General features: G+C 43.9%; 1 protein-coding gene across 1 annotated transcript; it reads left to right on the forward strand.

Moving 5' to 3' along the window:
- Positions 1-15,962: 15,962 nt before the first annotated feature.
- On the forward strand, positions 15,963-19,427 carry LOC138353259 (uncharacterized). The gene has a single exon (XM_069306151.1). It carries the CDS (start codon positions 15,963-15,965, stop codon positions 19,425-19,427), a length of 3,465 nt encoding a protein of 1,154 aa, XP_069162252.1.
- Positions 19,428-27,930: the final 8,503 nt, after the last annotated feature.

The raw sequence follows: 27,930 nt of genomic DNA on the forward strand, positions 1-27,930 counted from the left end.
GAAGTCGCAAGGGGCGATCGAAAGATTTCATTCCACCTTGAAGACCGTTCTGAGAGTATTCTGCGCAGAACAGGGGGCTGAGTGGGATGAGGCTGTATACCCCGCGTTATTTGCCATACATAACGCGGTGGTAGAATCATTAGGATTCTCACCTTTCCAGCTAGTGTATGGACACGAGGTGCGAAGTCCTCTGTCCATGCTGAGGGAACAATGGACACCGGAAGTGACCGTGGGAACGGTGAATGAATATGTCCAGAAGTTCAAAGAACGTCTCATTCTAGCGAAGGAACTAGCTGGGAAACACCTGAAGGAAGCGGAGCGTAAGATGTCGGAGTGGTACGACAAGAGAGCTACGCAGAGGGATTTCCAGGTCGGGTCCCAAGTGATGGTTTTACTGCCAGGTAAAGGTAGGGTGACCGAGTCGCGGTTCGAGGGACCATACCAGGTGCTGCGGCGGTTGGGTCCTGTGTCGTACGAAATTGGGAAGCCGGATAGACCCCGCAAGAAGCAGGTGTGTCACGTAGACCGCCTGAAACCTTTCTTCAATGTGGAAGGAGGAGCCGCCAGGCAGGACGGAACGGTGTCCCGAGACCCCCAGCAGAAGACAGTTCTGTGGGTGCAGGTGGACCAAGAACTCCCGGAGGAGGAAGGAAAGTGGTCCAGGGCGGATGGCACCCGTCTCACCAACACTGAGAGTCTGGCGAAGATCAAGGACAAGCTACTACATCTGGAAGGGCAACAGAGCACAGACCTGACGAGCCTACTGAGGGAGAATGCCTCCCTCTTTACCGACGTGCCCCGATGACACAGGAGTGTAACGCACGAGGTAGAGGTGAGGGACGCCAGGCCCGTCAAGCAGAGTGCATATAGGGTGAGCCCGGAGAAGCGAGAGCTGATGAGAAAGGAGGTGGAGTATCTCCTTGAGAACGACCTTGCGGAGCCCAGTAAAAGTGAGTGGAGTTCCCCATGCTTGTTGGTGAGGAAAAGCGACGGAACCTTGTGGGAACCGACCTGTGAGATTTATATTTATTTAATTTATATGAATTTATATTTACGTTAATTTATATACTTCGATAGCAATTTGTATAATGATAAGTGGACTGTATTTCTGCAATAATCTCTTAATCTCACAAATCGATCCTCTACACATTAGGGGGGTTTATATTTATATATATGCAGCCAATCAAATTACAGGAATAGACTACATACATTGAAAAGGTTCCTTATCTTATAGTACAGCAGGTTAGTCCACCAGGTATAACTAGGGTGTAGACACCAAATTATCCTCTTTGAGGCAGCTTCCATCACCCAGTAACTGGTGCACAAAGTCTTGCTTCCTCGACTTGACCTGTCAAAAGTGCGCTAGCTGTGAAGCCAGAATCCTATATATGACAAGCTATATCAGAGAAAACACTATACAGTACATGGAACAATAAAGACCTGGCTTAATTACCTTTAGTTTGAGGCTTCCACGTGATCTAACCGGATCTCCCTATATCCTGACATTAATGGCCATAAATGAATGATAAACGGGTTTCGGATAGACACTTAACTTGAATTTGTAGACAGCGTGTTGACAATGGTACACTTCTGGTTTCCATAACACTACGTCCAAGTAAAATTAACAGGAGCCGAATTTGCTCCCGTGTGAGCCTCTGGTCTCGTACAAAACAATGGCTGCCCTCCTTCCTCACTCTGACGCCTGGCTTACATTGTCCACATGTCAGAAAGTGATAGAAGGGTCACATTTACTCTACTTTAATATTGATAATTAAGTTAATTTATATAAGATGTTTTTATGATGGTAAAGTCCAAAGACTAATGTATTTAAGAATAATTCCCACCATAATAGGTGGTGAATTATAATAGTATGTGGTGATGATATCCCGTTTTCTTTAGACAGTAATTCCACTACAAGTTACGTTTTCTATGGGTAACTTGTTGGTAATACAGCAGCAAATATTATCTGTCTGTATGATTATTAAATGGTGTCGGATTTTCCGACATAATTCCCCAGGGGCTGCTCACGGGTCGAAGTCCTAATTAGAACAGACGAACACCGATACTCCTCCATCGAATTATTACATTAATTTGATGTTAGTAGTTAGTAATCACACATTTGTGTGTCTGTTCGTACAGGACGGATGTCCCGTACTAGAGTTGCAGGGGTTAGAAGTCTAATGCGATTTCATTTCCCTGTCAACTCTTGAAAGGCTAATATTCAAGCCTAATTACATATTATTTAACCCAGAAGACTGGATGTGATCAAGTACTACAGTCAAGTATGATTCAGGGACTGCAGTGAGATCAGTGACATTAGATATAACTTGAAGTTTCTTCAGGTAACTGGTCACTGATATATAAACACTGAGGCCCATGGAATACATCTTGATTAAATAATAAATGTATCAAATCAGTCATCAGATTTATTGGGGTTTTAATTTAGTTAATTGATTCAGAAGATTGAATAGCTCATCATTGAAGTAAAGTATGGTTCTGAGACTGCAGTGGGTTCAGTGACATTGGTCGCAGTGACTTGTAGCTTTTTAAGCTACTGTTCACTGATTTGCCACTGAGGCCTCATGAACTCATCTTCAGCTTTAAATGATGATACTAACATCAACCTCTGTTGCTATAGTCAGCTGTAATCTCCTTAGTATAATGCTACTGGAGAAATATAATCAGCTGACAAATTTAGATTTCTACTGGTATTGTTTATCTGCAGGCATAGGTCTCCTCAGGCTTGATACTGGGCCTGAGAGTAATTTACCTCCTGCAGAGTTTAACATGGTTATACCCTGATATTTAGTAGGGCTACCGATGAATCGATGACAATAGTCTGTCCCTACAAGGAGACCGAAGTCAGTGAGGTGATCAGACTTAATATTATCTGCCAATTTTATTCCTCTATTTCTCAGGAATTTGGCTGTTGCTCTCAGACCTTGAACTTGTAGGTCTACTGGTATTTTGTCCACCACAATGGCTTGTACTCTACAGACGTACCTGCCTAAACGTACTGATGGTTGTACCACCTGGTAGACTTGAGGTCCTGCATCTGTTACAAACCCTGAGATGTTGAATGACATCTGGGCTACAGGCCTTAATTGTAATTCATCTGCCAACTTTTTGGTGATATATGTTCTCTGGGATCCTTGGTCAAACAACCCACGGGTATGGACCTTGGCCCTCTTATTCAGGATGGTAATTTGGGCAGTAGGCAAAGTCGTATTACCTTTAGACTTTGCCGATTGGACACTCTTTGTTGGTTGCACCTTGCAGTACTGTACTGTGGTGGGAATGCTATCTTCCACCTTGGGGTTTGGAGACGTTGTTTTGGTGTCTCTGCACAATGCTGCATGGTGCTGACCTTTGTTACACCTATTACAGGTGTGTAATTGGGTATCACAGTCCTTGATGTTATGTTTCCTGAGGCACCTCGTGCAATGTTGCAAATCTTTGAGTCGCTCAACACGGGCGTCACTATCAGGAAAATTAGAGCAGTGGTACATTGAATGTTTCTCATTGCAGAACAAACATGTTCCATAGCTTCCAGTACCCTTTGGTGTCACGTTCTTGGGTGACACAGTAACTATAGGCTTGGAGGGTCCCACTGCATATACGCCCACACTGCCACTGTTCCACTTTAGTGTTGAATTATATTGTCTAGATTGATTTGGAGTACCTTTGGTACTCTGTGGTTTACTATTATTGGTTTCTGAGGGTTTACTTGGTGGTTTTAATTTGTCATGTGTTCGTAATTGATGAACTACTGACTTTAAACCTTCAGATATTTCATTCATGGATAAGATACTTTTATTGTAATGAGCACTCATTTGTCTCAATATGTCCCTAGGTATTTTCTCCTGGACAATTATTTTCAAGACCCACTCAGCCCCGTTTGTATCTGCTGTCAGGCTGAGGGCATTGATCAATGATTCTACCTCCAGCTTGAAGACTTGGAGTGAATCAGCTGAAGCCTCCGGTGGGGGTAAATGCAACAGCTCATGAACTAAATGTGATGTTCTTACTTCTGGATCAGCATAATTATCCTTGAGGAGTTTTACTGCCAGATCATAGCCGTCATTAGTTAATCTCAGATGGGATACTACTGTTTTAGCCTCACCTGATAATTGGCCTTGTAAATAAGAGAATTTACTACTCTTTGGTAAAGATTGTTTTGAGTCTACAAGGTCAACGAATTTGTTCCAAAATTCGTCCCAATCTTCCTCATCTTTTCCTGAGAAAGTGGGTAAATTAATTGGAGGGAGTCGAGCTTCTGCTTGACTCGTATTAGATGCAACTGTTGTTGTTGTTGCTGTTGCCTTGTTCTGGGCAATTAATTTGACATAACGCTGTAACGTGGCCTGAGTGTGATCTTCATAATTCGCAAGATCAACCATAATGTCGTCTATTTCTGTTTCTGATAAATTGGTATTGGCAAGTTCAGCCACATATGTTGCTATTTGACATTTGATTTGCTCAAATTTACCTGCAGCTGCTTGATAATAGCTTTCCAGGTCAGCATAGTCAACTGTTGATTGTTGTGACAAATCTTCACATTTCTTGATCTGTCTTGTTAAGTGGCCTTTAAGACCTGCAAGGGTTCTTTTCATTCTCCCTGCATTATCCATACTGGCTCGTTGGTGAAGCCTTGTGGGACTTGTACTTGGGCTGCTCATAATACTGAACAAGCTCTAATGGTAGCCTAGGGTAAATTCCGCACTCACTAGGCAATAATCCTACCTCTACTAGAGGTTAGCACTTAAAATTAATACACATTATATATATGTACAATCATACACACTAATGATTTGAGTGATAAACCAGTGTCACTGGAAGTACCTTTAGGTTAGCTCTTCTATATCACCCTAGGATGGTAGAGACACTAATTAATCACTCAAAGGTGTAATGATCATAAGTAAATTATTATATATACAACTCAACTCGAGTTGATAAAAATTACACCCAAAATAGGGTCTGGACCATTCATTAATGGTGTTAGGTTGTTCAATATAGTACAACTGACTATGGTAATAATGGGACTAGGATGAACAATAATAGTTCAACTAGTCAATGTTAATATCCTACCCTGTTGTGGGTTGGCAATTAGTAAATATTATACTGTGATCACTAGTGCAATATATATTAAATAATTCTCTATTTGGAGAAATAATATACACAATTATTGATAATAGCCTCTTAATTGCCTCTATGAAACTTCTAATATTATCTAGAAGTATTAAATATTATTAGTGACCTCGCGAAATAAACTCCACAAAATTCGTAGATAATCTCTCGCGAAATGTAACACCACGAAATCCGTGAACAATCTCGCGACACAGTCACTAATTTGGCTGGCTTCTATATTAGCGCTGTCATTTCACAGAATAACACGCCACCAAATCTCTGTGGGTGTGCATGAAACCGCTGACTAAGGCTGAACTCAGTTGAGGGGGGGCTCCTCAGCTCCCACGAGGCAACGCCGCTGTCTATGACTGGCTGGCCTTTGTTTAAATCACACTGCACTAATTTATTTAATGAATCCACTGGTTAACTGGTTCATCCGGTACTAAGATGACCAAATGTGGGTTCAAAGGACCGAATAATCCGGTTCCGAAGGTCCAAATAATGTGGGAACCGACCTGTGAGATTTATATTTATTTAATTTATATGAATTTATATTTACGTTAATTTATATACTTCGATAGCAATTTGTATAATGATAAGTGGACTGTATTTCTGCAATAATCTCTTAATCTCACAAATCGATCCTCTACACATTAGGGGGGTTTATATTTATATATATGCAGCCAATCAAATTACAGGAATAGACTACATACATTGAAAAGGTTCCTTATCTTATAGTACAGCAGGTTAGTCCACCAGGTATAACTAGGGTGTAGACACCAAATTATCCTCTTTGAGGCAGCTTCCATCACCCAGTAACTGGTGCACAAAGTCTTGCTTCCTCGACTTGACCTGTCAAAAGTGCGCTAGCTGTGAAGCCAGAATCCTATATATGACAAGCAATATCAGAGAAAACACTATACAGTACATGGAACAATAAAGACCTGGCTTAATTACCTTTAGTTTGAGGCTTCCACGTGATCTAATCGGATCACCCTATATCATGACATTAATGGCCATAAATGAATGATAAACAGGTTTCGGATAGACACTTAACTTGAATTTGTAGACAGCGTGTTGACAATGGTACACTTCTGGTTTCCATAACACTACGTCCAAGTAAAATTAACAGGAGCCGAATTTGCTCCCGTGTGAGCCTCTGGTCTCGTACAAAACAATGGCTGCCCTCCTTCCTCACTCTGACGCCTGGCTTACATTGTCCACATGTCAGAAAGTGATAGAAGGGTCACATTTACTCTACTTTAATATTGATAATTAAGTTAATTTATATAAGATGTTTTTATGATGGTAAAGTCCAAAGACTAATGTATTTAAGAATAATTCCCACCATAATAGGTGGTGAATTATAATAGTATGTGGTGATGATATCCCGTTTTCTTTAGACAGTAATTCCACTACAAGTTACGTTTTCTATGGGTAACTTGTTGGTAATACAGCAGCAAATATTATCTGTCTGTATGATTATTAAATGGTGTCGGATTTTCCGACAAACCTACCGCTTTTGTACAGATTACAGGAGGGTGAACTCCATCACAGTGGCAGATTCTCACCCCATGCCAAGAGTGAGCGATTGCATTGACCAGGTGGGCAGTGCACGGTACGTATTCAAGGTCGATCTGCTCAAGGGGTACTACCAGATCTCTTTGACTCCTGAGGCCAGGAAGATATCAGCTTTCGCGACTCCTGACGGGCTGTACCAATACAAGGTGTTGCCCTTTGGAATGAAAAACAGCGGCAGCTGCTTCCAGCGTATGATGAATGAATTGTTAAGGGGTGCCGCAGGCTGCACAGTTTACATCAATGACATCGTCGTGTACGCCGACGATTGGAAGACGCATCTGGAGAGACTCAGGGAATTGTTCAGAAGGCTAGAGGGGGCTAACTTTACTGTAAATTTGGCCAAGAGCGAGTTTGGGAAAGCTCACTTAGAGTACCTTGGTTTTGTCATCGGCCAAGGTGAAGTCACCCCTGTTGATCACAAAGTATCAGCCATTAAGGAATACCCCGTGTCCAGAACGCGCAAAGAGTTGCTAAGGTACCTCGGGATGATAGGGTACTATCGTGGGTTCTGCAGGAATTTCTCCACGGTAGCGCATCCCCTAACCGAGCTACTCTCCAAGAATGTACGATGGAGATGGGGAGAGGCCTGCCAAGAGTCTTTTGAAAAGACCAAGAAATTGTTGACGGAGGCCCCGGTGTTAATATCCCCAGACTTTTCAGCCGGATTCATCCTGTACGTAGACGCCAGCGACGTTGGGATAGGGGCCATGTTGGCTCAAGACAGGAGCGAAGTACATAGGCCAGTAGCGTTCTACTCGAAGAAGTTTGTAAAATACCAGCGGGCCTATAGCACCGTTGAGAAGGAGGCCTTGGCGCTAGTTATGGCCCTGAAGCACTTTGATGTGTACGTGGGAGGAGGGGCGAGAACTGTTCTGGTATTCACAGATCACAACCCTGTCACCTTTTTATACAAAATGAAGAATTCCAACCAACGTCTGATGAGGTGGGTGTTGTTACTGCAAGAGTACCGGCTGGAAATCAAGCACATCAAGGGGAAGGACAACGTAGTAGCGGATGCCCTGTCCCGTATACACTAACCAGACATGACTCTTATTTTAAGGGGAGGGGTATGTGACAGTGTTCCTCCCCTTATATTTCTCCCACGCCTGCAGTAAGAGTCATGTCCACTTTACCCAAGCGTTCTCTAGGTCGCAGGCATCAATTTGATATATGTGGGAGAGTGGAGTGTGCTCGGAGTGCCGAGAAATTTGTGAAACAATAATATTTTGGCCTGTGGTTTAGGCCCTTTAGGAAGCCAAGATGGCGCTGGCTCTCCTGTTTCCCCGCCAAAACTGTGTGATGTCAGTGACACCGGATTGGTCACCGACAGCAATGTGGCACAGGGAGCCAATGAAAACCTCCCGTGGCGAATGTGACGTCACGAAGGAAGGGGGGTCCGGGCAGCGCGCCGCGTTGGCGCCATCAGTCAGACACGACACGTCAAGGAGGTTGGACGTGCAAAGATTGGTCCTGTCAGTTTGAGAGTTGTTTCCCGCTCCCGTGGATTTTACGCGTCACCTGAAGTCTGCCAGTACTCTGTGAGGTCTTCTTTAGTTCATGTGTTGAACCAGAGAGGGAATCGACGGTTATTGAGCAACAAGTGCTCCAGGACAGGTACTGAGCAAGAAGAAGTGAAGTCTGTGCAGTGACTTAGGCGACGTCTGAGGCAGTTCACCCAGTCGTGACGGCGTAGTGGCTGACCAGAGCCACTGGGTAGCAGAGGAAGAAGAGGACTAGTTGGGAGTCCGGACGACTGCAGCCGAGAAGTAGGCGGTCAGCCGTAGCTGGGAGAAGTCGACGGCAAGGAGACCTACTCCAACCCTACAAGAAGTCGAGGAGGAGCACGGACCTGCTGGGAAGAAGGCACGGAGACGACGCGCTAATGGTGGGACAGCGATTGGGTTCCTGGAGGACATGACAACGTGTGTGTGAGGGCGTTCCCGACACGAGGACCAGGAGCTACAACTCAACTCTCATCGGAGGATAGGTGGAAGTAGGTCGTTCTAGTTTCCCTCCCCATTCCCCTTTAGTCAGCTATATTATTCGGCTATATTATCTAGCCTGAGGATTTTGTATGTCGTGAGCAAGGCTCACCTATGTCACAGTAAGGCACCAGTGTGCAGAATAGTACTATCAAGAGTACTCACGATACTTATATATATTATTATTGGTGTGTACAGGCACCCGGATTAAGTGATGAATTTACTGTGTCGAGAATGTCTTTCATGAGACTTTAATGTGAACATATAGTGAGAAATTATATATAATATTATGCCAGTATTTGGAAGTTAGGCTATGTGCCCAGTAACTATTTATTTACCATTTATTGATGTCTGATTTATCTATATTATATATGTCTATGTTCGTGCATTGAATAACCATTTGTGAGTGCAGTGATTTATTGTGTTATCGCCCACGAAAGGAAATACTAAGAACTCCAGTGTTAAACACTCCATAAGTTACCATTGAAATGAAGGGCAGTGAGTAAAACCATTACAGTGAATTATTGTCGCATTTATTATAGAAACGATTGTTTGAGCCCGAGAACAGTGTAGCGAAGTAACACGTGCTATTGTTGCAAATATCGAGTGTGCGAACTTCTAGTGATCTTTGAGAACTTAAAGAAACAGCGCGCGTGATGCCAGGGAAACAAGCAATAAACTTTCGCGCGGAAGGGGGCGCTCAGCTGATTGTGACAGTGACGAGAGGGGGAGTGTTGCCACCGTAGTGAGTGCATAATATTCGTGGGAACGACCGACTCCCGCCTGGATCAGCTGATTTATTTATCGATATGACCTTGTGACATCTTTGAATGACTTTTAAGTAAAATACAAAATACTTTTGTGTTTATATCATCCCCTCCATTTATCTTGTGGCTATATTATACTGGAAAGCAAAGAGTGATAAAAGTAAGTACCTGCCTGAGATCCTGATCTATTGAGTGTGACCTTGCCAAGGATACCACAATTCAACCAGTCCACTGACGTGTTACTGGACACCGAAAACACCAGTTGGCGACCTTGTGTTTAATAGTAAAGCCCTATTGTTGGGGCGGGCACATAACAGTTAAGTGAACGAGTTGTGTTCCCACTCCTTCTCAATCAGAGGCCGGTTGGGATTGACTGGGATACTCTCCTGGCATACAGTGGCGCCGAGAGGATTAGAGTGAAGACCCGCAGGGCTACGGTGAGTGACCTGTTGTTCACCACCCGAGAGTGGAACTATATACATATCCCCAACATTTGGCGACCTTGCCAGGATAAGTACTGATAACGGTTGCTCACCCAGAGTAAGAGTAAAAGAGTAAACCCCAACAATATATATATATATATATATATATATATATATATATATATATATATATATATATATATATATATATATATATATATATATATATATATATATATATATATATATATATATATATTATTAAATATGACCGAAAAAGTAAGATTAATAATTCTAACACGAATTTTCTCAATCTTTCGTACATTTCTTTTCACTGTTGGAGGTAAATCAAAAATTAATTCTCCAAAATTCATTTTTTATTTCTAGTCTGACACGACAAGAGCGCGTTTCGTAAAACTTATTACATTTTCAAAGACTTTAGTTTACAAATACACTACTGAATAGAACTTACGCATCTCCGATTTTATGATTTTCCTCAGAAAATATTCTGAGGAAACTACTCCAAGCTTGTACTAAAGAGGCACCCTTCTTGAGCCCGGATGGGCACATGTATAAGCAAGTAGATGGGGTCGCCATGGGTTCTCCCCTAGGTGTCCTGTTTGCAAACTTCTACATGGGTACCATCGAGCAAAAAGTCTTAGTCGACATGAACTTGAAACCGGCCATATACTGCAGGTATGTTGACGACATTTTTACACAGGTACCTGATGTCAGACATCTGCAGGAGCTGAAGGAGGCATTTGAGCAGAGTTCCGTGCTGCGTTTCACTTACGAGATGGAAAAGGATGGGAAGCTGCCCTTTCTAGATGTAACAGTCATGGAAAAGAGCGGAGGTTTCCACACTGCAGTCTACACTAAGGAAACGAACATAGGAATGTGCCTAAGTGCCAACAGCGACTGCCCAGACAGGTACAAGAGGAGTGTTGTTAACGCATATGTCGACCGTGCTCTCAGCCACAGCTCAGAATGGAAGCAAGTCGACGAAGAACTCTGTAGGGTAAGGCAGGTCCTAGTCAACAACGGCTTCTCCAATGGTTTCGTCGAAGACATCATAAGAAGGAAAGTGAAACGCCATGCAACCTCTGAAGAGACAACTAACACAACACCTATACCCCCTATTAGACTATTTTACAGGAACTTCTTTTCCACAGCTCATAAAACGGAGGAAAGGGTCCTGAAAGATATTGTTAATAGAAACGTTATCCCTACAGACAAAAATCAGAGGATACAACTGACGATTTACTATAAAACCAGAAAAACGGCCAGCCTACTCATGAGAAACTCTCCAGACATAAAACAGAACGCTTTAAAAGAGACTAACGTCGTCTATGCCTTCAAATGCCCTCTTGGGGACTGTAAGCTCCAAAAAACCCAGTATATAGGCAAGACAACAACATCTCTTTCTAGGCGTTTAACGATGCATAAGCAACAGGGCTCCATTAAGGAACATATAATCTCTTCCCACAACCAAACCATCGCCAGAGAAATCCTAGTAAACAACACAGAAATCATCGATAGATACAGCGATAGCAGGCGGCTTGACTTTTGCAAGGCACTACACATCAAGAAGTCAACACCAGCAATCAACAGCCAATTAATGCACAACTATATTCTACCCACCTCAAGACTCCGCTCCAATATAGAAGCATCAAGAAATATGGACCAATAGGCTTTCTACAAACACTTCTAATCAATACCCATTGTTTCGTGTTCTATCTTGTGTTGATGAAATTAATACCCTATTAATGCCACCTCTTGTTCTGTCTTGTGTTGATGAAATTAATACCCTATTAATGCCACCTCACCCCATCCACCTCACTCAAATGTAGATATAAAATCGGAGATGCGTAAGTTCTATTCAGTTGTGTATTTGTAAACTAAAGTCTTTGAAAATGTAATAAGTTTTACGAAATGCGCTCGTGTCGCGTCAGACTAGAAATAATAAATTAATTTTGGAGAATTGATTTTTGATTTACCTCCAACAGTGAAAAGAAATGTACGAAAGATTGAGAAAATTCGTGTTAGAATTATTAATCTTACTTTTTCGGTCATATTTAATAATATATGTCTACAGGAAAGACTGCTACCAAAATATACTAATATATATATATATGTATATATATATATATATATATATATATATATATATATATATATATATATATATATATATATATATATATATATATATATATTTTCCTTTATTGTGTATTTAAAGGTTACAAAACATACAAGACAAATGCCAAATGCCTAAAGGTTATGGATCTCTTGAAGCTCCTCCGCTTCTGGACAGGAACCGAGGACGCAGCAAGCATTTCCCCTCTGGATCGCCACACTGAGACGCTGAAACAAAAAACTGGAAGCCCTTGGGTCTCTCTTGACGTCAATGAGCTTGGAACCCAATTCCTTGAGAAATCCCAAGGCACTCTTGCCCCAGGGGCCATGCGTCTCAGACGCTATGGAAACAAAGAGGTATTGACCTTTCAGTCGCCTGTACTAGAGTGATTTTGCTGTTTCCCTGTGGTTGGCCGCCCCACCTGCTTGATCAGCTCCGAAGTGTACATAGGTGTCAGCCAGGGTGGATACACATGTGTAGTCCTACACCAACTGTCTACCCTCCTTCCATGAGTATATGGTGATGCCATCAGGGCGAAGTGCGAGGAAATCCGGGTTTTGAACCCCTCGGACGCGAGGTTCTCTCTCCGCTGGGCACCTAGCTGAGACGAGGCTTCTCTTGATGATGTCATTGACCTCGTTGTGTCTTGCATGCCAGCCCTTTGTGCTTCCGCAATGCAACCCATGCAGTCCGTATTGGTCTGCTTCCACCCTGTTGCAAATACACTTGTATTCAGTGTGAATTGGGGCACCAAGGCGGAGGGCCACTGCTACACGAAGGGATTCTGGATCTAGGCACGTGCCCATTGCTGACATGGGTACTGCCAGGAGGAAGTCTCCTGCATGGGGGGCACGCACTGCTCTGAGGCGGGCTTTCTCCTTGTCTGATGTTGCGACGCTGAGCATGGCATCAGCTACTTTTTCCACTAGAGGGTGGTCCCAGCCAGACTGTTTGTGTTGTTTTGTTGGCTCTATAATGCTTGCTGGGCTGCAAGAACATCCCACTGATATGAACATTCAGTGATAGCAGGATCGTGTATTCCTGCTGAATCTCTCAGGGTTGCAGGTAAAATATCTCTGACGAGGTCGTGCGATGCATGGGAGGAGGAAAGGAAGACTGGTAGAGCAATTTGGGAGGCTGTGCGGACACCAAGGCCGCCGAGTCTTACAGGACGGGTTGCTTGCTCCCACTGAGAGTCGTGCAATGGTAGGTTCAGGACTTTCACCAGCATGGACCTCAGTAGGGTATCATACACATTTAACTTAGGGCTTGTTACGAACCCGGATCCAGTGTCCGAGCACGGAGTAGTAAACGACCGCGCCATCTGTGGGTCGGCTCCCGAAACCCCCCCCGCCAAACGCCGACGACACCTGGTGAGGATGCCGTGTATCAGCTACGAGGGCCAGTTTCCAGTCCCGTTCAGCACTCTACACCGCCGCCACTGACCTCTGGTGAGGTGGTGCTCCGACGACAGCGCCATCTATGGACTGGATACGTCCGGTGTTTGTGCCAGAGCCCGTAAGTAAGGTGTTTTAGTGTGTCCCAGTCATTGATGACGTGTCTGTTTACAGAGTCGACCTGGGACCGCTGTGTTGAAGGTTGAGGCAGTCTACCCGAGGCAGCCAGTCTCCATACCTTGAAAGTTGCTGCAGCTGTTGTGAAGTCGTCCCCCCGGAAGAACACTGTGGTGTGTTAGCCTGCCAGTGGAGTGGCAGTAAGAGGATTTACCCGGGACCGACTGTTGGAGACGATCATCCACTGGGGTATTGAGGACAGGAGGGTGATTTGTGATATCACACGAGACTCCTGTCTAGGGCGTACCCCTTATATCGTTCGTGGAGTGGCCGTACCAGCCTTGGTGGCTCAGTACCTGCCAGCAGACCAGCTGGACGTGTGGTTGACGGCCTCCACAACGGTGCCCCCAGTGGACCTGTGTTTTGGCTGACCTGTGGCCAGGGTAGGCTCAACTTCTTTGGATATTTCATTGTGTGGCCACGAAGAAGCACCAAGGACTCGGCACCGAGAGTTGTGGCACCAGAGTCTTCAGCAGAAGACTATATTGTGTATAATCCCCTTGTATAGTGTTAATACCCCTCCCCCTGTGCACCTTTTGATTTTATATATTTAATTGGTGATGGTGACAAGTATAATCTTAAGTTCTTAGCTTTCTTTCCCTACTCCCTTTTAAGTTACTTGCGTCACGGATCTCATCTCTTGATAGCCAATACTGGCTTGGGAACGGACACATATATCTTCCTCTAACAACATCAGAGTAAGGACCCCGTTGCGTCCCGAGAGGGCCGTAACATAATTGGCATCCCCAGCGGGATCCGTCCCCTTGTTAAGTATGTTTGACAGGGGTGGTGAAGTGGCGTAATCCCTGTAAATAATTCCCCCTGTGTGTGATGATTGTGACGTTATACGTCCTGTGCGGTGCTCAGAGTGACTAAGTGCGATATTGTGCAGTGCGGTGCTCGCTGTGATTAAGCGATTAAGTGCAATATTGACTAGTGCGGTGCTCAGTGATTCAGTGCAATATTGTAGAGCGAAGTGTTCGCTTGGATTCAGTGCAATATTGGGTAGTGCGGTGCCCGAAGTGATTACGTGCAATATTGGCAAGTGCAGTGTTTGGTGCGATAAAGTGCAATATTGGCGTAGAACAGTGCTCGGTGTGTTAAGTGCTAACGTGTAAGCAGTGTGTTAAGTGCTAAGTGTTCCATCTGTGACAATGGCAGACAAAGCTACCATCGATGATCTGGACGATGTTCAGGCTTTTCTGAACAGAGTGGACTGTCTTGCCAGATTAAAATATCTGAGCAAACCAGAGCTTGTACTAGTGAGCGCCTACCTGGAGATCAAGATCCGTGCCAGTGATTCCCGTGTGGAGATCTTGTCCAAGGTTCACCGGCACCTGAAGGCAGAAGAGAAACAGGAAGGCGAGACTCCTAGTACAAGGGAAGGTGAGGAGATAGCTTCCACGGAAAAGGAAGATAAGGGCAGCGACGTTGATAGTGATGCAGGTGAGCTTAATATCAGCTTCCTAACAGTCAAAATGCGTGCCCTAGAGATCAATCGTGAAATAGAATGGAAGAAATTAGAAATGGAACGAGAGAGACAAGATAAAGAAATGGAGATGAAAGAAAAAGAATTGGCGATGAGGCGTTTAGAATTAGAAAGAGAAGAAAGAAGAGAAGAACGAGAAAGAGAGAGAGAAGAACGAGAAAGAGAGAGAGAAGAACGAGAAAGAGAAGAGAAACGAGAGAGAGAAGAACGAGAAAGAGAAGAGAAACGAGAGAGAGAAGAACGAGAAAGAGAGAGAGAAGAACGAGAAAGAGAAGAGAAACGAGAGAGAGAAGAACGAGAAAGAGAGAGAGAAGAACGAGAAAGAGAAGAGAAAGAAAGACAGAGACAACATGAACTAGAAGTATTACGATTAGGTGCTGGACAGAGACAAACTGGAGCAAGCGGTTTCGATCCGGTAAGGAATATCAAGATGGTCCCCAAATTCAACGAGAGAGAATTTTCGAAGTTCTTCGCAGCCTTCGAGAAAGTCGCTGCCTCTTTGGAGTGGCCAAGGGAGAATTGGGCCATCATGATACAGTCAGTCTTGACTGGGAAGGCCCAAATCGCCTACTCTACGTTATCCCTTGACGACTCCGGCGATTACGATATGGTGAAGAAAGTGGTGCTCATGGCGTACCAATTGGTACCTGAGGCATATAGGCAAAAGTTCAGAAACCTGAAGAAGACCTCAGAGCACACTTTCACCGAGTTCGCCACGATCAAGGAGCGACTTTTCCAAGAATGGTGTGCCTCTCGGAAGGTGGAGACCAAGGAAGACCTCGAGCAGCTGATTCTGCTCGAAGACTTCAAGGATTGTTTGTCTGGAGATCTGAAGACTTACCTAGAGGAACAGCAGGTAGAGACCTTGAGTGCGGCAGCCACCATGGCTGAAGAGTATATCCTGACTCATAGGCCATCTGCTAGGTACGTCCCGAAGACCTATTCAAGATATCCAGCCAAACATAAACCTGAAGATAGATCTGCCCCTCGAAGTGTCGCCAGGCCAACCTCAGATAGTCCTCGGAAGATTGGTCCTAAAAGGGATGTATTGTGTTGGACCTGCGGCAAGAGAGGACATATTGCTGCAAGGTGTCGTGGCAGTACAGGTACTAATCCCCGTAGGGAAGTCATGCTGATGAACAGTATAGTACCACCGACATCCACCCTAGAGAAGAGGAAAGGATTGTTCGCCCCATATACCTCCCAAGGATATGTAACCAGTGGCCTTTCAAGTACGCCTGTGGTAATACTTAGAGACAGTGGAGCGGCCCAGTCTCTGATTCTGGCAACATCATTACCCGAAGGTATATCGGCTGATGAGATGCAGAAGGTAATCCTGGGTGGATTCCCTTCCACCTTGTACGTTGCCCCATTGGTACAAGTGCATCTAGACTCTCAGCACTTCAAAGGTGAGTGTCGGTTGGCCGTGGTGGATAGTCTTCCCATAGAGGGGATTGACGTAATATTAGCCAATGACTTAGCCCTAGGATTATTACCCAACTGTCCCCTGGTAATGGATAATCCAGGACGTGAAGAGACCAGTCCCAACCCAGCAGTGCAAACCAGGTCTCAGGCGCGCCTCCATGCACCACTAGATCTAAACACTTTGTTTGACTCTCCTCCTATCCCGCAGGTTACAAGTAGCCATACACCAGTTCCGCCCGTCCAGATGCCGGTTCCTGAACACTGGACTCGAGCCCATCTGATAGAGGAACAGACGAAGGACCCTCAGGTACGGAAGTTGGCCGACACCGTAGACTCTCCTGCGAAAGGAGGGGATCTATATGTGTGGTCAAGTGGTGTACTGTGTCGCCGGCATCCTCCGAAATACCCCCAGTCAAGTGCGGTAGGTGATCAGATAGTCGTCCCAGCCGTGTTCAGATCTAAGCTGTTAGAAACAGCCCATGCTAATAGATTTGCTGGACATGGTGGGATCTCTAAGACTTTCCAACGCCTAGCCAAGGGCTTCTACTGGCCGCATATGAAGGAGGACGTACGTCGTTTCTGCAAGACCTGCCACGCCTGTCAGGTGGCCGGGAAAGCAAACCAGCCTGTCCCCAAAGCCCCTTTATACCCCATTCCATCAATAGGTGAGCCCTTCGAACACCTCATCTTGGATATAGTAGGCCCTCTTCCACCTGCTACCTCAGGAGTACAGTATTTGGTAACAATACTAGATCGGGTTAGTAGATACCCAGAAGCGATCCCCCTTAAGACCATCACAGCTAGGGTTTTGGTGAAACAACTGCTCTGGTTCATCTCACGATACGGTCTTCCCAAGACCATTCAGACGGACCAGGGATCTAATTTCATGTCCCGTTTGTTTCGCCAACAGATCGCCGACCTGGGAATCCGACAGGTAACCTCTAGTGCCTACCATCCCGAGTCTCAGGGAGCTTTGGAACGTTTTCACCAGACGTTGAAGGGCATGCTTCGGAAGTTTTGCTACGACAGGCAGAGTAAGTGGGTTGAAGAACTGCCCTACCTCCTATTTGCGGTAAGATCAGTACCCAATGAATCCATAGGAATCTCCCCATTCGAGATGATCTTTGGTCACTCAGTAAGAGGTCCCTTAGAGGTGGCACGAGACCCTTGGCTGGACGCAGAAACCAACGAGGATATTGTGGACTGGTTGTCTACAAATAAAGGACGGCTGTTCTCAGCCTGGGAGATGGCTACTAGGACCTTAGAAAGTACACAAAGAACTATCAAGAACAGGTATGATAGGAGGACCAAGCAAAGGGAGTTCCAAGTAGGCGATCTGGTTTTGGTATGTACTCCTACAATAACTGGAAGTTTGAGCGCCAGATTCGTAGGTCCCTATCCGGTTGTAAAGAAGGTTACTAACCTCAATTACCTTCTGAGTACTCCAGACCGTCGTAAGAAAGAAACTCTGGTTCATGTTAATATGATCAAGAGATACGAGGGGCGGGATACACTCCCCGTAACCTTAGTGACCACTAATGACGACCTTGAGGAGGAAGAGGTGGTGTTGACTAACTCAGACATTCTGTTAAACTTGCAGGCAAAGTTGACACACGTGGCCGAAGGACATCAATCATCATTGCTGCAGATGATCCGGCAATACAAGCCTATCTTCGACGATGTTCCAGGATTAACATCTGTCTTGAGGCATGATGTCGAGCTGGAGGAAGGCGTCCGACCTATAAAGCAACACCCGTACCGTCTCAACCCACTGAAGAAACGGATGGTGAAAAAGGAGGTAGATTACATGCTGAAACACCATCTGATAGCCCCGAGCTCGAGCCCATGGTCATCCCCGATACTACTAGTGCCCAAACCTGGTAAGAAATACCGTCTTTGTATTGATTATCGCCAGGTGAATAAGGTCACTGTAGCAGATACTTACCCGCTCCCCAGAGTAGAGGAATGTCTGGATGCCATAGGTAGAGCCCGGTACCTGACAAAATTTGACCTGTTCAAAGGCTATTGGCAAGTTCCCCTCACGGACAAAGCCAAACCCATATCAGCATTTGTGACTCCCGACGGGCTGTTTGAATGTCAGGTGATGCCATTCGGGATGAAAAACGCAGCCTCCACTTTCCAGAGACTGATGGGTATTGTGTTGCGTGACGTGGAAAACACCTTAGTCTACATCGATGATGTATTAATATATGATGTAGATTGGCAGGATCATCTGCGTCACATAGAGGATTTCTTCAAGGCCATGCTCCAGTCAGGATTGGTGGTCAACCTGCATAAATCGGAGTTTGCCAGAACCTCTGTCATCTTCCTAGGTCATAAGGTTGGAGGAGGATGGATTGCGCCGAAGGCCAGCAAGATCGAGGCAATAGTCCAGTATCCTACGCCAGCTACCAGGAAGGACATCTTGCGTTTCCTTGGTATGGCTGGGTTTTATCGTAAGTTTGTCCCTAATTTTTCCTCCATCGCCGCCCCCCTGACCGATCTGTTGAAGAAGGGGGTAAAGTTAATATGGAATGAGAATTGCCAGAAGGCATTCGAGAATCTCAAAGCAATTCTGATCTCTGCTCCAATCCTCAGGTCCCCGAGCTTTGAGGATAGATTCATCCTGACGGTCGACGCCTCTGACTATGGCCTGGGCTCCGTTTTATCCCAGACGGACGAGAAGGGGGTGGAACATCCGGTGGCCTATCATTCTAAGAAGTTCACCCCCAGCCAGCTGAATTACTCGGTCATAGAAAAGGAAACGTTGGCCTTGATTAATTCCATCCAGCACTTTGAGGTGTATCTAACAAGCAATGGTCATCCTATATTAGTACGGACCGACCATAATCCTCTAAAGTTCCTGGCTCAGTTTAGGCAAAAGAACCTCAGGCTCACCAGATGGAGTCTCCATCTGCAGTAATACCCCCTCCAGATTGAACGTCCAAAGGGGTGGACAACGTGGTAGCTGATGCATTATCTCGCATCTAAATCCTCATACTAATTTGGTTTGTCTTCCCTTATAGAACCCCAAAGCAAATTCCTTTTGGTGGGGAGGTGTTACGAACCCGGATCCAGCGTCCGAGCACGGAGTAGTAAACGACCGCGCCATCTGTGGGTCGGCTCCCGAACCCCCCCCCCCCCCCCGCCAAACGCCGACGACACCTGGTGAGGATGCCGTGTATCAGCTACGAGGGCCAGTTTCCAGTCCCGTTCAGCACTCTACACCGCCGCCACTGACCTCTGGTGAGGTGGTGCTCCGACGACAGCGCCATCTATGGACTGGATACGTCCGGTGTTTGTGCCAGAGCCCGTAAGTAAGGTGTTTTAGTGTGTCCCAGTCATTGATGACGTGTCTGTTTACAGAGTCGACCTGGGACCGCTGTGTTGAAGGTTGAGGCAGTCTACCCGAGGCAGCCAGTCTCCATACCTTGAAAGTTGCTGCAGCTGTTGTGAAGTCGTCCCCCCGGAAGAACACTGTGGTGTGTTAGCCTGCCAGTGGAGTGGCAGTAAGAGGATTTACCCGGGACCGACTGTTGGAGACGATCATCCACTGGGGTATTGAGGACAGGAGGGTGATTTGTGATATCACACGAGACTCCTGTCTAGGGCGTACCCCTTATATCGTTCATGGAGTGGCCGTACCAGCCTTGGTGGCTCAGTACCTGCCAGCAGACCAGCTGGACGTGTGGTTGACGGCCTCCACAACGGTGCCCCCAGTGGACCTGTGTTTTGGCTGACCTGTGGCCAGGGTAGGCTCAACTTCTTTGGATATTTCATTGTGTGGCCACGAAGAAGCACCAAGGACTCGGCACCGAGAGTTGTGGCACCAGAGTCTTCAGCAGAAGACTATATTGTGTATAATCCCCTTGTATAGTGTTAATACCCCTCCCCCTGTGCACCTTTTGATTTTATATATTTAATTGGTGATGGTGACAAGTATAATCTTTAGTTCTTAGCTTTCTTTCCCTACTCCCTTTTAAGTTACTTGCGTCACGGATCTCATCTCTTGATAGCCAATACTGGCTTGGGAACGGATACATATATCTTCCTCTAACAACATCAGAGTAAGGACCCCGTTGCGTCCCGAGAGGGCCGTAACAGGGCTGCTGTAGGATGGAGAACATCTCAGAAAGTAGGTCAACTTAGGGAGAGACAGGCATCTTGTGAGGAGAAAGAGAGCATCATGGGCAACAATCTTGTCAATCCTGTCCAGCATTCTCTTTAGGTCAGTGATTTTTGCAGCCAGGACCTCCTCGATTGCTCGTGGGCCAATGGGGGCACCCAGGAGAGTGCAGTCCGGTGGCTCGACAACGAGAATGTCTGGAAGAACATTTTGTATTTGCCCAGTGATGCCTGGGTTGCGGGAGATTATTTCACATTTGGATGCATTGAGAATGAGGCCTAAGGCTGCTCCCTGCTCCTGGATTTTCCTTATATCCTCCAAAATGGTTTCCGGAGTTCCAGCTAGAGTACCATCATCCAGGTACCAGATGTTTAGCTCGCTTGTCAGCCTATCAGTGACCTCTTTGATAGCTAGGCAGAAAAGGAGGGTGGCTAAGGGGTCACCTTGTTGGACACCTTCACAAGAGTTTATTTCATGCTCCCCAAAAAGAAGCTTAGAGTTCCCACTGTAGCACGATCGGATGAATGGGTAAAGGGGACGGAAATGGTTGTGTACAGCCCTGAGGACAGTGTCTCGTCTGACTTGATTGAAGGCATTTTTGAAGTCAAGCTTTACTAGTGCCTTCTGGTCCGGGAGATCAGCAATGTAAGCCCGCGGTGCATGTGCTGCAGCTTCACAACCTAGAGGAATCCCAAACAAAAGCTGATGAGGTTTCAGCAAGGTGGCTGCTTCCCGGCTGATAGATCTCACTGCAGCATTAGCTACAAGGCGTCGGAGGGTGTTGCCAACGGCAATGGGCCTGATACTCCTATCCTTCTTCTTTAGAGCACAGAGTGCTGCTCCATAAAAGACAGGCCTGATGTCCTCAGGGATGCCACCAGCCAAACATATGTTGGAGAATCTGGTAAGTTCCACTAGAAGGTCCTTTGCAGCATCTCCAAGCACCGGGTTCAGCATTTGTTTGATGTGCTGGGGTCTTAGGCCTGTAAAGCTCCCTGCTGAACCTGTTGGGAAAGACATGGCTGCTTTGTACACCTCAGATTCTCGAACAGTCAAGGGTTCTATGCCAGCATTGTTTTCCTGCGGATCCCTGCTGCTGTCGCGGGCTCTGGGTGGGTGTTTGTCTTGAAAATCCTCTGCTGTCGAGGCGTTCCTGGGGGCAATAGTGTCATCGCTGGTCATGATTCTGATGGCACCTGTAGTATTGCCCTCTTCTATTTTCTTGGTGATCTGTGCTCTTATTTTGTGGTTCTCAGATGAGTTATTGTTGGTCGTCCTGCGGCTGGTGTTCTTGGCACGAGGGGGAAAGCGGACCAGGTTGTCTGCTCTGGGGAATTCATTAAGAGCCCTGATTACAGAGGTTGCTAATGACTTGTCTCTCCTGGGCGGTAATGCTAGGCATGCATTCCCAAATAGAAGGAGATTGTGCCACAATCCAGAGGTTCTGGGAGCATTGTTGACCTTTGTCAGCAGACTGGTGAGTTTGGCTGCTGCTTGATGACGGGCAGCCTTGGGGATGTGGGGCAAGGTCCTGGTGGACGTCGCTTTGACTGCTTCAAACAGATTATCTGCTGAAATGAAGCTGAGGGAGGTATTGTTCCTCGCTCCTGCAGTAGGTTGTCCATCGTCACTGCCCCGGGGCAGGTGCCTAGACCCTAGACAACCACCTGAATTGGCAGAATGATAGCGGACAGTTCCATTTGAATTGAGACGATACCGTCTGTCACACACTTGACAGTTTCCTCTTGGGTGGTCATCTTCTTGGCTGGAAAGAGGCTGTGTGTCAGGTGCGACATGTGCCATGCCTAGATGTGATGACGCCTGGCTGCCCCCTGAGTGCACCCTCTCCTTCCCAGGTGGAGAGTAACACGGCAAGCATTACCTCCTGGGGGAGTTGGGCATGGCCTGGGCACCGTGTGTGGGTAGGCTGTGTGTTGATGGGCAGCTGGCTGGGTAGGGCGCAGGTAGCGGGGTGGGGGAAGATGGCGGGCGGGGGTGGTGGAGGGGGGGCACGCGAGGGAGGCCGCCGTCACACTTGTTACACACTATCAACACTCGGGGAAATCACTAGTGCACTTTGTTTTTAACACTACACTCACCGATTTGCTTATGAACGCACTAACTTTCCACTAACATCACTAGGCAGCTCGAGAGCCTCCCCATCACTACCCCCTCCCCCCCGTACCCCCCCTGGGGGCTGGTGGGTGGCGGCACTGAGACGGCGGCGACCCTCCCCTCACCCTCACCCATACACTGTACCTGCCTCGCCATACACAAAGCTCAGACAACGCACCTTTCTACGTTCATAGTGTTGGAATGAAGGAGATACGGTTCTTCTTGTCACCCCCGGGGCCTTCAGCAAGTATTCATACCTACATAGGTCAAGTCTTGGCTGGCTCAGTCTTGGCTATATATATATATATATATATATATATATATATATATATATATATATATATATATATATATATATATATATATATATATATATATGTATATATATATATATATATATATATATATATATATATGTATATATATATGTATATATATATGTATATATATATATATATATATATATATATATCTATATATATATATATATATATATATATATATATATATATATATATATATATATATATATGTATATATATATATATATGTATATATATATATATGTATATATATATATACATATATATACATATATATATATATGTATATATATGTATATGTCGTACCTAGTAGCCAGAACTCACTTCTATGCCTACTATGCAAGGCCCAATTTGCCTAATAAGCCAAGTTTTCATAAATTATTTGTTTTTCGACTACCTAACCTACCTAACCTAACCTAACCTAACTTTTTCGGCTACCTAACCTAACCTAACCTATAAAGATGGGTTAGGTTAGGTTAGGTAGGGTTGGTTAGGTTCGGTCATATATCTACGTTAATTTTAACTCTAATAAAAAAAAATTACCTCATACATAATGAAATGGGTAGCTTTATCATTTCATAAGAAAAAAATTAGAGAAAATATATTAATTCAGGAAAACTTGGCTTATTAGGCAAATCGGGCCTTGCATAGTAGGCTGAGAAGTGCGTTCTGGCTACTAGGTACGACATATATATATATATATATATATATATATATATATATATATATATATATATATATATATATATATATATATATGTATGTATATATATGTATATATATATATATATATATATATATATATATATATATATATATATATATATATATATATATATATATATATATATATATATATATATATATATATATATATGTCGTACCTAGTAGCCAGAACTCACTTTTTGGCCTACTATTTAAGGCCCGATTTGCTTAATAAGCCAAGTTTTCCTGAATTAATATATTTTTCCTAATTTTTTTCTTATGAAATGATAAAGCTACCCATTTCATTATGTATGAGGTCAATTTTTTTTTATTGGAGTTAAAATTAACGTAAATATATGACCGAACCTAACCAACCCTACCTAACCTAACCTAACCTATCTTTATAGGTTAGGTTTGGTTAGGTAGCCGAAAAAGTTAGGTTAGGCTAGGTTAGGTAGGTTAGGTAGTCGAAAAACAATTAATTCATGAAAACTTGGCTTATTAGGCAAATCGGGCCTTGCATAGTAGGCTGAGAAGTGCGTTCTGGCTACTAGGTACGACATATATATATATATATATATATATATATATATATATATATATATATATATATATATATATATATATATATATATATATATATATATATATAATATATATATATTATTAAATATGACCGAAAAAGTAAGATTAATAATTCTAACACGAATTTTCTCAATCTTTCGTACATTACGCTTCACTGTTGGAGGTAAATCAAAAATCAATTCTCCAAAATTCATTTCTATTTCTAGTCTGACGCGACACGAGCGCGTTTCGTAAAACTTATTACATTTTCAAAGACTTTAGTTCACAAATACACAACTGAATAGAACTTACGTATCTCCGATTTTATATCTACATTTGAGTGAGGTGGAAGGGGTGATGTGGCATTAACACAAGACAGAACAAAATGTGGTATTAATAGGGTATTAATTTCATCAACACAAGAGAGAACAAGGGTATTAATAGGGTATTAATTTCATCAACACAAGACAGAACACGAAACAATGGGTATTGAATAGAAGTGTTTGTAGAAAGCCTATTGGTCCATATTTCTTGATGCTTCTATATTGGAGCGGAGTCTTGAGGTGGGTAGAATATAGTTGTGCATTAATTGGCTGTTGATTGCTGGTGTTGACTTCTTGATGTGTAGTGCCTCGCAAACGTCAAGCCGCCTGCTATCGCTGTATCTATCGATGATTTCTGTGTTGTTTACTAGGATTTCTCTGGCGATGGTTTGGTTGTGGGAAGAGATTATATGTTCCTTAATGGAGCCCTGTTGCTTATGCATCGTTAAACGCCTACAAAGAGATGTTGTTGTCTTGCCTATATACTGGGTTTTTTGGAGCTTACAGTCCCCAAGAGGGCATTTGAAGGCATAGACGACGTTGGTCTCTTTTAAAGCGTTCTGTTTTGTGTCTGGAGAGTTTCTCATGAGTAGGCTGGCCGTTTTTCTGGTTTTATAGTAAATCGTCAGTTGTATCCTCTGATTTTTGTCTGTAGGGATAACGTTTCTATTAACAATATCTTTCAGGACTCTTTCCTCCGTTTTATGAGCTGTGGAAAAGAAGTTCCTGTAAAATAGTCTAATAGGGGGTATAGGTGTTGTGTTAGTTGTCTCTTCAGAGGTTGCATGGCTTTTCACTTTCCTTCTTATGATGTCTTCGACGAAACCATTGGAGAAGCCGTTATTGACTAGGACCTGCCTTACCCTACAGAGTTCTTCGTCGACTTGCTTCCATTCTGAGCTGTGGCTGAGAGCACGGTCGACATATGCGTTAACAACACTCTTCTTGTACCTGTTTGGGCAGTCGCTTTTGGCATTTAGGCACATTCCTATGTTCGTTTCCTTAGTGTAGACTGCAGTGTGGAAACCTCCGCCCTTTTCCATGACTGTTACATCTAGAAAGGGCAGCTTCCCATCCTTTTCCATCTCGTAAGTGAAACGCAGCACGGAACTCCGCTCAAATGCCTCCTTCAGCTCCTGCAGATGTCTGACATCAGGTACCTGTGTAAAAATGTTGTCAACATACCTGCAGTATATGGCCGGTTTCAAGTTCATGTCGACTAAGACTTTTTGCTCGATGGTACCCATGTAGAAGTTTGCAAACAGGACACCTAGGGGAGAACCCATGGCGACCCCATCTACTTGCTTATACATGTGCCAATCCGGGCTCAAGAAGGGTGCCTCTTTAGTACAAGCTTGGAGTAGTTTCCTCAGAATATTTTCTGGTATGTCAAGAGGAGTACAGGCTGGATCACGATACACTCTGTCGGCTATCATTCCGATTGTCTCGTCCACTGGTACGTTGGTGAACAGCGATTCTACGTCCAACGAGGCTCTTATTCCTGTGGCCCGTGTGCCCTGCAGTAAGTCAACAAATTCCTTTGGCGACTTCAGGCTGAAGGCGCAAGGGACATAAGGAGTCAGCAGGCCGATGAGTTGCTTCGCTAGTCTGTATGTGGGTGTGGGTACCCGCACCCACGTACAGACTAGCGCCATATTCTCAGCACCTAATTATTTTTCACCTTTAACTTTATTATTCTTGTAGAGTAAACTTTATCCCTATTATTCATTTATGTTATATTGTTTTGACTTGTTCTTTTGCACTGTACATTGCCAAGGGATTGTCTTTGTTTATAATTTATTTTCTATATTAATTAAAGTTTCATTGTTCATACTTTGTGTTTTGCGTGTCTTCCCTTACTTTACCACAGACAGATAAACAGGCAAGCAGTCTATCTTTTTTTTGTAAGTGTGACAAGGCATTGACACCTGCCATTGGAGGACTGCCGAACATCTACACTCCAACACTTTCCCGTTACAATAGATTGACAAAATTAATATTCATTATGATTATGGAATTAATAAAAATGACAAAGATAATTTTAATTAATTAATACTTATTAATATAATCTTAATTAATTAATACTTATTAATTAAATCTTAATATAATAGAATCTTAACATAATATAACCTAAATATAATATAATCTAAAATATAATTAATTATAATTAGCTTAACTGTTATCCTATCATTAATATAATATTAATAAAAATATGATCTTAATTAATTAAATAATTAATCTTAATTCAATTGTCATTAAACTTATAGATAATAGATATAATAATACAATCGAGTTAGCTTTTGCTAAAATACTGAAGAAGATGCTTAAGTAAGTACATGGAGACTTTACTTTAATGTTACGAACTTTCACGGATGATAGATAATTATTTAACCAATGGAGTGCAAGCCAGCATCTTGGACAAGGTTAGGCTAGGTAATGCTCAGTCACTCATGAGATTTTTCGAGTATTGACATTGGAAGAATGCTGACATTAAAGAAGGTCATTAGTTGTTGGGGCGCTGTATTTCATACCGTTATCATGTTTTTTCCCTCTTCACAATGATCGTTCCAATCCTAGTGTTGCACGGCTGGATAAGACTTGGGGGTTGTTTGGGAAGTTGATGCAGCCTGTGGAGAAGGAATCCATGCTGCCTGATAAGGTACTCATTGACATAAAGGTTGGATTTTTGACGTGCAGATGATTGGTTGAGGTCATACTTCACAGCTGGATTTGTGAGTTTAATGAGCATTCGCCTAGTGCTACGGGGACTGTTTTTTTTCTATGCTGAAGGCTGATTTGATATCAACGTTAACTTTCAACTTTGAATTAATTAGCTCACGGGCTTCATCACAGCAGATCTCACCTTGTAGTTCTTCTGGTAGATCAGCAGAGCTAATGATTAATGTGTCGTGCAATTAAGGATGCTCTAAATCGTCTTCGGAGGCCGCCTGATGCATCTGGAGGAGAATTATTTGTTTTTCTAGCCTTTTGAAGGATATCATTTTGTCCTGGTTGGGTGTGCTCGGTCTTAATCTTGTATATCTGTTCAACTATGTCACTTTGACATAATTATAACAAAACCATTGTCCTACGGAGTTGATTTAGCTTCCAGACATATTTTTTAAATAAATCTGAAATGTTTTGTGGCTATTTATGTTAAATATTATTGTAAATATGGATTCTACTAGTTAATATCATTAATTCAGTTTGCGATAATTTGAGCAGAGAAGTGCAATGATTTAATCACTGTACAGGAGGCTGATATGCCAG

Source organism: Procambarus clarkii, chromosome 56, assembly GCF_040958095.1.
Source record: "Procambarus clarkii isolate CNS0578487 chromosome 56, FALCON_Pclarkii_2.0, whole genome shotgun sequence".
Classification (NCBI taxonomy): Eukaryota; Metazoa; Arthropoda; class Malacostraca; order Decapoda; family Cambaridae; genus Procambarus; species Procambarus clarkii.

What these genes read in the sequence shown, in the direction of transcription:
- LOC138353259 (XM_069306151.1), top strand. Translation starts at nt 15,963, where the DNA reads ATGGCTGAAGAGTATATCCTGACTCATAGGCCATCTGCTAGGTACGTC.